The sequence below is a fragment of the Gadus macrocephalus genome, chromosome 15 (assembly GCF_031168955.1).
Source record: "Gadus macrocephalus chromosome 15, ASM3116895v1".
Taxonomy (NCBI): Eukaryota; Metazoa; Chordata; class Actinopteri; order Gadiformes; family Gadidae; genus Gadus; species Gadus macrocephalus.
In genome coordinates this window covers 8,180,890-8,192,740 of record NC_082396.1, presented here as the reverse complement: position 1 = coordinate 8,192,740, position 11,851 = coordinate 8,180,890, and the positions used below count along the sequence as shown (strand labels likewise).

The 11,851-nt window shown below is 43.5% G+C and overlaps 1 protein-coding gene across 3 annotated transcripts; it reads left to right on the top strand.

The window, feature by feature from the left end:
* The first annotated feature begins 2,742 nt into the window (after positions 1–2,742).
* On the top strand, positions 2,743–11,376 carry sfxn3 (sideroflexin 3). 3 transcript variants are annotated; one of them, XM_060074036.1, is made up of 11 exons: positions 2,743–2,891; positions 3,979–4,152; positions 4,811–4,981; positions 5,516–5,614; positions 6,027–6,102; positions 6,210–6,295; positions 6,633–6,760; positions 7,154–7,203; positions 7,777–7,826; positions 8,192–8,239; positions 8,506–11,376. In XM_060074036.1, exons 2-11 carry the CDS (start codon positions 3,989–3,991, stop codon positions 8,600–8,602), a joined length of 969 nt encoding a protein of 322 aa, XP_059930019.1. In that variant the 5' UTR covers positions 2,743–2,891; positions 3,979–3,988; the 3' UTR covers positions 8,603–11,376. The 3 variants fall into 3 exon arrangements, with proteins under 3 accessions (XP_059930019.1, XP_059930020.1, XP_059930021.1); XM_060074037.1 differs by having other exon boundaries at positions 2,776–2,891; positions 3,950–4,152; XM_060074038.1 differs by lacking the exon at positions 2,743–2,891 and adding an exon at positions 2,898–3,043.
* Positions 11,377–11,851: the final 475 nt, after the last annotated feature.

Here is an 11,851-nt window from a genome sequence, read left to right as displayed (position 1 = left end):
CCTACACACAAACACACACACCCAAACACACACACATTGCATACAAAGCCATGATACACAAATATCACAAAAGTATAAAGCCAGGCCTTTGCTCTTTGTTTGTCCATAAAATGCTTTGGTTTTTATCAAGGTGCTAGAAAGTCCAAACCGTTCTTATTAGTGTTCTTATTATTCTCCATGGTGGTATGATTTATGGGGTCAGTATTCCCGTTGATATTGATATGGTTGATGCATTATAATGGATGTAAACAGCGTGCTGAGGCTCGGTGCGTCCCCTACCGTCCACCGGGGTGTGGATGAGTATGACCCGTCCCATGGGCGAGGAGGACCCGTGCCGCCGCCGCCGCCGCCGCTGCTTCTTCTTCTGCATGTAGCGCGTGGCGGTGTGGGACCCCCCTGGCTGGCCGCCTCCCCACCCGTTGAGGGGGTGGGGCTGGTCCCCTCCAGCCGCCATCCCACTCCGGCCGTAGGGGGGAGCCGAGTGAGCCATGACGAGAGCCTGCCTCCCCGTCCCTTACTCATCCAGGCGCTGGGGCTTCGGTAAGGGGCTACGCTCGCTGGGTCTGGGAGCTGGCGCCTCGGGGGGTGCGCGTGGGCGGTGGCGGTGGTGGTATCGGTGCTGGAGTCCTGTTATTGGTGGTGGTGATGATGATGATGGCGGTGGTGGTCTTGGTCTTTTGACAGCGGTGGTGGATTAGCTGAAGATGGGGATGGGTGGTGGTGATGGAAACGGTGATGGTTACGGCGGTGATGGTGGTATTGCTGTGGCGACCGGTAGCGGAGGTGGTGGTGGTGTTCCGATGGGAGAAAGATGAAACCTCCAGTAATTGGTTGCTTGCGGTGAGGTACAGTATGTTATAGGTATAGCCTCCCCACACGCACACGACACTGGACTGGGGCAACGAGTATAGTGTAATTGTATCATCCCCTGTGCAAGAAGTAGACCTCAACAGAGTTCTTCTTTAAAAGATAAACAAACCAAAAAGAAAAGTAGTCCATGGCTGAAGATTTGACTTTCGATATCACCAGGATAAGGATTCCAGGATGAACAATGCCAAGGAAAAAAATATAGTCATTAAAAAATATATATACAATCCCTATAATTCTTCTAGAGGCTTCCAAAGCCATACAAAGCGGTATGGCTGAGTGAGGCATACGCGTATCTGTTCCTGTGATCCATCTGTAGGACTACATCCATGGTGTCTGATTCTCACTTATCTACATGCTGGCTTGGTTGACGGTATGAAGGGCGACCAAGAGTGCACGGTGCTTCCCCAAGGGACACATGCGTCGTCATGTGTAATGTAACTGATAGCCGTTGGGAGGCTACAGTATAGTGATACGAGGCTACAGCGTCAGTAGTTCGAGTCAAGGGCAATCACCTGGTAACCGGTAAATATACCACTATCCGTTTTACAACACTGGAATAACACAGAGCAGGCCAATACTTTGTTTGTGATTGTTTACAAAAAAAAATAGGCCTGTGTATTAGGCTTACCCTGTTTCTTGGAATTTAACGGCACCTGTAATCAGCACCTCGGACAGCGCCCAATGAAACGCTAACGTTTGTTATGTCCTTATTTCGACGCTTAACGGAAATAATTTACGTGACAATAATGGAACGAGGTGAATCATGTCTGATGATGAAACCGAAAGGGGAAACCCCCAAAACGTAACGAATGTTTTCACTCACTCGGCTCACCTTGATGTTTGTCAAGTTGGGTGTCAGAGTTCCAGAGTTATCTGACTGGAGTAGAATCAGCGGTCAGATAACTTTCCATATGTGTTGACTATATTCACATATCAAACGTGTAGGATCATAGCCTTATCCGAGATCATTAAGTGGCGAAGTAGGCTACCTTGCTCTCGATAGAACTGCACACCCGCCTTACTGCCCTATGATTGGATAGCGAGAATGGATGCAGGCCAACTCATGTGTTATCTGGAAGGGTCGACGCTTGGCTTAGAGGCAAGCGATCTAATTAAGAAATAAAAACAAGAACGTTGTTTAACTTTAATAAGCTATGGCTCTACTAACCCAGAGAACATTCAGTTTAGATATTCAAAACTATATGCGCTAGGGGGGTATGAAGTGTAAGTAGGAAATTAGGTTAAGATATTAGTTGATGCGTGTGATAAAGGGTCACTACGACCATTTCTGCTACTTCTCTTCTATTTCGCCCTGTCACTTCCTCTTAGCCTTTCACAGACTAGGCCTACACAATTTATAGTTCTCAATAACTTAAGTTGTATTGTTGCATCATATTTCTTACTCAATTTTTCTTATTGAATATATTCTCAATACTTTTGCGTGTATCATATTGCTTTGTCTTTTATGCATCAACCTCAAGGAGTCTTTAATTTTTTTGTGCAAATACACTTGGCAAAATAAAATGATGAATATTCTGATACTGATTCTGTTCTACTGCTGTTTAAGTCGGTGTTCTGTCGCTCTCTGGTGGATGTAATCTAAACTGGAGATGTTACCGAATATGATTCATCTACACACCCTGCTTATTTTTAGTGCAATTAATACTAACTTATTTACTCGAATGAATACGAGTCCGAAATAAACAGATAACGTCTATATATTTCCCAAAAATATCTAATATTGTATTTATTGCTGACATTTCGTTTTGAAGAGCAATGCACCAATAAGGTGCTGTTTATCGTCCTCGCCCAGCCATGGTCGACCAATCAGACACTTTTTATTGACCTCACCCAGCAACGATCGACCAATCAGGCACTGTTTATCTTCTTCGCGCATCCCACATCGTAACGAATGGAACATATGACAACCACAGACGACGTTGCCCAGCGTGTATACAGGGAGGATTTACACCGGCAGAGCCGTGATATTGAGAGGTCATACATTGTCCATTGTAAAGGAGGTACGTGTTAATGAACAAAGCCAGGCAAATGGTTACAAACTGACTCACGTTATCCGTTCCCTAGGCTCTTAGAGGTCGCATCAGTGCTTTCCAACTAAAACTATTACTACTTAGCGTGCTAACGAGCTAGCTGTCAGGCTGGTAAGCAAACAGTGAGTATAGGAGTTGTGTGTTATCTTGGTAATAACGGTCGAACTACTGTTATATGAAAACACCGTCTTTCAAACGAATTGACGCGTCTGTTTAGTGACGGTTTGCATTGCTTGTTCTAGGTAACAAATAGTTGAAGTCATACATATATTGCTAGCTTGTGGTTAGCTCACAGCTACTAGGCGTGTTGTTTCCTGAGACCGTAACGTTAAATGTGTCATTGGCCGCTGGTGTCGTGCAAGGACTTTTCTCCTGCAGCTCTTCGTGATTTAACGTGTCCATCTGTTACCTCGTGTAATGGTATGCGTGTTTCGTCTCTTTTTTTTTTTTTTTTACAATTATAACATCACGAAGAGCAAACCTCGAGAATCTGACGCAGTTAAATTGTAGCGCTATTGACTAAAGTTTGAGTAGCATTACGTTAGCTTTTGAAATGTGTTTTAGGACTAGCCGCCATTAAAAAAAATATTTATTTAAACCGATTATTTGCCATAATGTGGCAACTTATGTTGAGTAGAAGGAGAGAAGCTTGGAGTCTTTCTTACAAAAAACGTAGTCATTTTTGCCAAAAGAAACAAGGATTAAAAAATGATCCATTGACCTGTTACTCACAGCATGTTCACATTTTGCAACTCGGAGTCGTTATAACCTGTTCACAGCTAGGAGGCTTGCAATGTGATCAGGGTTTAACAGGAGTGGGATTATTATTTCACCCCCTCCATAATTTCACCTTCTTTAGTGTGTATCAATCCCTGTGCCCAGATGGATTTGCGTGTTTTGGTGTTTTGTTCAAAATGGATTTTTAGAGCTTCTGTAGTTATTTTAAGTCACGGCAGAGTAATATAGTAGTGTGTTTGTGAAGGAATAAATGCAAACATGTACTTGTGTAAACTTTTGTGGTATGAAAGTGATGGGCGTGTTTCTCTGTCCTCCAAAGATAAACCAATATGTCTGGAGAGCTGCCTCTAAACATAAACATCAAGGAGCCGAGATGGGACCAGGGCACGTTCATGGGCCGCGCCCAGCACTTCTTCATGGTCACAGATCCCAGGAACGTCCTGCTCTCGTCTGAGACCCTGGAAGATGCCAGGGTCACTGTGGAGAACTACAGGTACTGTGTGTGTGTGTGTGTGTGTGTGTGTGTGTGTGTGTGTGTGTGTGTGTGTGTGTGTGTGTGTGTGTGTGTGTGTGTGTGTGTGTGTGTGTGTGTGTGTGTGTGTGTGTGTGTGTTAATGCTGTAAGGATTAATGCTGTAAGGATTTTTTTTGTGGAGTTCATATAGGGTAACGTACAGGGAATGTGTTTTGGATGCATCTGCATCAGAAAGTCAAGTTTGTAAAACAAACTCCCCTCTTGATAACCAACTGCTGTAGGCAAATTATTTAGAAAATAAAACAAACAATACTTTTATTGTGTTTTTCGGATAACCTTGCTTTTGCTAATGACTCGAGCAAAAAATGCACTGCAAGGTCCGTATTCAAAAAGGATGGAGGAGTTAATGTTTAGATGTACTTAACGAGCACTTAAGTTAATTATGGCTGCAGGTTGTAGCATCTGTTTACCGCACCTTACGTTCAATCTGTAGGGAAAACCAATGCAGACAGAATTAGAAGCTATCGCTCCAAAAGCCCTGCCTCATTCTGAATAGTATCTTTGGGACATTTAGTAAAAACAGTGATGTGGCTAAAGTTGGGTGCCTTACCTCTGATAATGAACCAGATCCTGGACTAGATTGTGTGTTTTAACCAGAGGTTTTGTCGTCCTCCCAGAGCTGGGATCGTGAAGCCGGGCCTGACGGAGGACTCTCTCTGGAAGGCCAAGTATGTCTACGACTCTGCCTTCCACCCTGACACCGGGGAGAAGATGGTTGTGATTGGCCGGATGTCGGCTCAGGTGCCAATGAACATGTCCATCACAGGATCCATGCTCACTTTCTACAGGTAACTGGGAACTCATCTGCTGTCTGTGATTCATATTTCTGAATACTGCCAATCTTTATGAGACTGATCAGTATTTCATGAATTCTGCTAACTATAATTATCTGGTATGCTTTTTATCTTGCTCTTGTAAATTAAAAAAGGATGTGTAGGATTTTTATTGTTTTTAAACCCTATCTGCTGATTTTGTTTTTGGCATAAGGACACCGTTCCTCTTCAGGGACTGTATAACCATCAATCACTGAATTCTAATAAGATGGTGGTAATGAAATGTAGCTTGCATGCTAACCATGAACTTCTGAAACACCTGCTGGTATCCATGTTTGGAGCGGGAGGTCAAAGACAACCCAGTTGCTATTGCTGGCGTCAATGAAAGTCACATACTTTAAAGTTGATTGACAGCCGCTAACCTCTGCAAGGCCAAAATCCGGTCCTGTGGTGCCCTTGGCATTCGAAGCACACACACCAACAGATTTGAAAGCACACGACATGGTGCAAACCGTGTTCCTGAATGTGTTCCTTGCTCTTATTGGTCAGGACTACGCCAGCGGTGGTGTTCTGGCAGTGGGTCAACCAGTCCTTCAACGCAGTGGTCAACTACACCAACCGCAGTGGAGACGCCCCCCTGACCGTGAAGTAATCCCTCTACCAAATCATTCATCTATTAGTGTGTTAGTCTGTATGAACTACAGCAACGCCACCCAACAACCGTCTCATTATCCTTGCCACCTGGCCAACCCCCCTCTTATCAAGATTATTGTGAAATAATTTACTACTTTATTCTATTATTAATAACCACAACCCTAGTTAAGATTCACAAATCGTCAAGCCAAATGGCCATAAATTGATCCATCAAAAACAGGCCAGCCTTTGACTCCCACTGGGGCCCACCATGCCTAGAGATGTATTCATTCACATTATTATTTATTTTCACCAACTGACGCATATAAAACATAATAAGATAATGTAAAATAAGACTGAATAATGACGGGGCCTCTGGAAGTTGTTGTTGTTGTGGCCAACGTGTGTCCGTCCTCCTCTCTCTCAGTCAGCTGGGCACCGCCTACGTCTGCGCCACGACGGGAGCCGTGGTCACCGCCCTGGGCTTCAAGTCTCTGGCCGCGGTAATGCATGAGGTCCTCCGCCTCGCACCATGAACAACCACGCTAAACTGAGGCGGCTCCTCCGCAGACGACGTGAGGCGTTATGTTAATCATGTGTCTCCCCCCAGCGCCTGCCGCCCATCATGAGCCGCTTCGTTCCCTTCGTCGCCGTCGCCGCCGCCAACTGCATCAACATCCCTTTCATGAGGCAGAGGTGAGTCCCGTGCAGGTACCGGTGCACACAACTTTGTCAGTGGTGACAGTTGACACAGCATGAATCAATAGTCAATTGTGTAGCCATAAAAGTCTATTCAAGTCTGGTTTGTCATGGCCGCTTTTGTTTGGAACAGTGATCTTGTTAAAGTTAAAGTTATTCTATTAGTGAATGCACAACATGCCAGCTTTGCCTGTTATGTTGTGCATTTGACTAATAAAAGAACTTGAACTTGATCAAGCTCACTTGTGTTCAAAACAAAAGCTGCCTCGACAGACCAGATGTTAACGTGATTGACACCTGGCTGACTGAAGCTGATGGTCCACCCGTCTCCTAGGGAACTGAAGTACGGCATCCCGGTGACCGACGAGAACGATAACCGGCTGGGGGAGTCCCCTCGCGCCGCCAAGCAGGCCATCCTCCAGGTCATCGTGTCCCGTATCGGCATGGCGGTGCCGGCCATGGGTAAGGACCGACTCCTCCCCTTTACGTGGTCCCCTCCTGGGATTGGTTGGGTAGTCGAACGGGATCATGGGTTAAGAGGTTAGAATTGTATTGGTGGGTAGAAAAACACAGGAGCCGTCTATCTTTGTCTGTAGTGGGGCAGGAAAGTATTAGTGTCCTGCCCCCCTGGCCCGACGGTTCGGAGTTTGATTCCGGAGGTACGCAGCTTACCTGCAATCTTTTACTTTGACTTTCATGTTTAAGGGTAAGTCTCAGTGAGATTAAGATAGACGATTAAGGCGCTTGAATGGCTAAATAGTAAGGGCAATTACTATAATATTGTTCTAGTTGTTTTGGTTCCTAACCCGTTTTTCCCACTGTTCAAGATGTGTCCTTTTTCTCTCCATTTCCCAGCTATTCCCCCCGTCATAATGAATGCGCTTGAGAAGAAGGCTTTCCTGAGGGTAAGCATGGGACCCAGGGCCTGTCATCTCTTGCCATCTCTAACAAACTCTCATTTAAGCCACATTCCACAACCGTCCATCACTTCTTAAACTGTTGTGCAGAAATGTGTGCTCAACGAGTCGGACCTGCTCTGATCCCCATGCAGAGTATGGCCGGTGTGTAGGCGAGCAGTGGATAAGATCGTTCTAATCTGATGACAGAAAGCCTTAAAGAGGGTGCCTAAAAGCTGTGTTCTCTGTGAGAGAGGAAGAGCGGGACTTCCATGCCCGTTTCATTGACCAGGGTTTAAAGGCGGGATAGAGAGAGAGGGGCCCATTTTACATTAAATGTTTTCAGATACAGCTTGGTTAAAAAAAACATATCTTGTTCTTCACACTCACACTCACGCTTCACACTCGTTCTTAACTGGCATACACAGCTCATAGGAAGTAAAGGAACATAAATTGTATTGCGGTAGACCAGGATAACGCTAAGATTCATGTCCTTCCCTCAGCCTAAACAAGGGATGCTTGGTCAAACTAATTCATTGCGCCACACATTTTTGAACATGGTTTTTCTGTCCCCTCCTGCAGCGTTACCCATTGCTCAACGCGCCGATCCAGGTGGGGCTGGTGGGTTTCTGGTAAGTAGCGGGCCGCACACCTCTGAACGAGAATGGAAGAGGGAGGGATGTACACTAGGGCTGTGCAATTAATCAAAGTTTGATCGTGATTTTGATTTTCGGGTCAAACTCTCCGAACTAATTTAATCGAGTTTAATTTTTTTTAAAACAGTTCAAAGTTCTCAGTTACAAAGTGTTTTTTGGAGAGACATGCTGAGAAAATGCATCATGTTTTCAAACTTAAAAAAATAATAAATTCAATAATCGTGATTTCAATATTGACCAAAATAACCGTGCTTATGATTTTTTCCTCAATCAATGTATACCATCCTCCTGGCTTACAGTGCGTACGACCCCTCACTTTGGGTGTTCTTTCTCTTCTCCAGCTTGGTGTTTGCCACTCCACTGTGCTGCGCCCTGTTCCCCCAGAAGAGGTATGTACCAGCCCCTCCCACAGCATGTACAGTGCAAACTAAATACCAGAAAGGTTGGAATAAAGAAGGCATATAATGGAGTGTTTGAATACAAATAGTAGTTCTTAGATAATCGAATTCTGCACTCGTGCTGCAGTTCCATTGAAATATTCTGTGCTGGAAATGCTTTAACTACTCAGGTCACATGGTGTAAGTCATGTGGCGTTGAAGTCAGATAGGGATACTGGGCTCATTCTGACCGACTGCCTCTATCACTGTCCTTGTAGCTCCATGAGTGTGAGCAGTCTGGAGCCGGAACTGCAAGAGAGGATACGAGAAATCAGCCCCCAGACCACCACTGTGTACTTCAACAAGGGCTTGTAGGACCACAGACACAAACACACTCACGCAAACAAACAAACACGCACGCAAACACATACACAAGCGAGCGAGTACGCACGCACACATCCATATTGGCTGAGCCTACTACTATCCAACACTCTGAGGGAACAATTCAAAAGGCAGGGGGAACTCTGTTCATGCTTATTGTTCCGCTTCAGTCTCCCATGTTATGTGCTTGTATTGTTTGTTATTATATTTTGTATGGGTGCTCCAAAGTGCAAAGGGTCGCAGTAGAGATAGCGGTTGAGTTTTGAAGAGGAGTGCTGGGTTTTCACCGTTAGTGAAAACGGATGGATGACCAGGAAGACCTTGAGACACGTCACTTCCCTTGGCACTTGATACGCTCAAGGCTGACCGACACTCCTATTTGGTTTTGTTATGTGCTGTGCTATCATGTGCTATCTCCTCTCTAGGGTCAGGTTAGTAATGTTTAATGTCTCCACGCCCCTTATGTTTTTAGTAAATGCTTTTTGATTTTGTGATTTGAGTGAACCATAGTAAGTCCAATTCAGAGTTGTAGTTTCTTACTGGCTTCAGTTTATTACCTTCTATAACTTTGCAACCCTTTGCCATTTATCAATGCTTTATTTAGCTTTCCAATCATATATTTTTGCACTGGCTTGACTCTTATTCACCATTTTTATCACAATTGGGGGAAAAAGATAAATACACATTTCATGAGCACAAAATGGACCACGCCTAGTAACCCCAGCAACTTATGACTCCTCTGAAGTGTACTTACTCCTTCGCCATTTTACTCCATTATGCAGGTGCTAGGCGCATATTAAACTTCAATATTATAGTAGCCCCATACGTTGGAGCAAGATGTCAGCGTTAATGTTTATGTACTGTAGCCACGACGATGCCAAACTCTCCGGCACACTTCAAGGCCTTTGGTTGATATGAGGTTCACTGAATTGTGCGACAATAGGGACGAGCTACTTGATTGTTGTTGATGACTGTAACCGATTGGGAAGAATGTACAGTGTACCATCTGAATGCTAAAGCTGTAGCTCACCCCACAGATATCACAAGGCAACCTTTGAGTAAAACACTATATGCAGATTAGAACTGAAGGCAGAAATGCCCCTTCAACCCGATGCACCATGAGTTGCATATTTGTCCCCCAGATGGCAGCAGAGTACACATGTATCAGAAATCAGTACAATCAGCTGCTACAAGAGTGTGAGTGTGAGTGTGAGTGTGAGTGTGTGTGTGTGTGTGTGTGTGTGTGTGTGTGTGTGTGTGTGTGTGTGTGTGTGTGTGTGTGTGTGTGTGTGTGTGTGTGTGTGTGTGTGTGTGTGTGTGTGTGTGTGTGTGTGTGTGTGTGTGTGTGTGTGTGCGCGTGCGTGCAACAGAACAATGAGTGAGGTGTAATTGCTTCTGCTGTAACTCAAATGTAAATTGAGTTACTTTTGTTAGCGTTACCTTGCGTTGATAAGTAAACATGGTCACAGTGGTAACATTTATTCTGATACTATAGTGATAGATTAGTTGATGTATCGTGACCCTCTAACCTCTATGTATGCACACCTGTCACTTGAAATCTATGGATGTTTGTGTATGTTTTTGAGTTTGAGTAGATGGTAGGGCGTACTACCTAACCGGACTGAAGTTGCTATCAAACAGGGTCATCTACCTGTCTTGTTAATTCTCCCATCTGTACGTTTTAATTGCTCGTGACAAACATCTTATAAATACATGAAGTTCAGGACAGTGTTAAAGGAGAACAACACTTGATAATTCAACCATTCAACTACATGCAATATGTTAGATTTCCCTTTATTCATTTGTGTGTGTGTGTGTTATGCTATGGCGTTGCTGATTTTGCTTATGCTTTGGGTTAAACTGCACTATAACCTTTGCTGTGCTGCTGTATAAGCTTTTAGGTGGCTTTTGAGAGGGGTTATATTGTTGACTGCTTTATGAAATATGTATTGGAAATTGTATTGTATGATACTGTGCTTGACAATGTTAAACAGGATATACGCTAACTAATACCAGCGCTCACAAGCAATATGTTGAGGAACGAGTAACTTTTTATTACTTTCCCCCTCGGTGCAAATGAGTGCACAGTATTTTCTGAGATTGTACATTTTCCTAGATGTCCGATGGACATAATGTATAATGAAATATTACGGACAAACTGGTTGCAGTCAAGTTGAAATACTTCCGGCCGTTCAGGAGGATACCATGGTAACCCATTGCACCCACTACCAAAGATGAGACCAGTATGAATTGGTAACAGAGTTGAGGAATTTCAGATGGAGACTTTGTTTTAGCGTGAGCTTATCATAACGGACCTTCTCTCATGTAAAGGCATGTCTTATGTTCACTAGAATGGGGTTGCCCAGTAACTATTTTGATACTAAATAGTTTGTTCCGAAGTCATATTTGAAAAATTACCAACCACAATGATAATCCTCAGGAAAAGATATGGAAGGAACTAAATCTATTTTAAGTCTGATGAAATTAATTTAGAGTTTAAACAATATCACTGAAAGTTTCCAGTCACTGCACAAGTTATCCAGCATTGCACAGAATGATTTTTCATGCATAGATATTTGTTGTACACTCCACAAATGTTTGTTTTCATGGCGTAATATGTACAAAAACTCCTGTTAGTTACGTTCTTCAGTCAGTATTAGTACAGTACTTGTTTCTTCCTCCAGACTTTGTACTGTCTGTGGATGTTTCCTTCCTTGATGTGTATTTACCAAGAGCAACAGAATAAAATATTTAACTGGAAGTTCTAACTGGGCTCATATCTTTGTGTGCCGTGTGTCTGTCTCATAAGGAGTTGTTCCTACCCTATTTTGTTGCATAACCCAAACTAGATCAATTATGAATAGATAAAGACCCTTAGGTCTTTAGAAACTAAAGATTTACTAAATCGTATGATTTAATCATTATTTTGTTATAATAGAAAATACTACAAACTTTCAAGAGTTACAATTCCGGCAATTATAGCGGCATACTTTTAACAACCGGTACTGATAAGAGTGAGATAAGAAGGCAGGGATTTCCGTTCAGGAAGTTATGTGGGCTTTGCATTTACATACAGAAACTCTGCTTAGTTTACCATTGATAAACAGCTAGGGCATCGCGGTTCATAAAAGGCCTTAGTCTTAGATCGGTTGAAGTGGATGAATATGCAAACTTTTTTTATTTGCGTATTGGATTAGAGATGTCAGGCTAGGCATGCAGTTCTTCCTGACCTTAAACAAATAT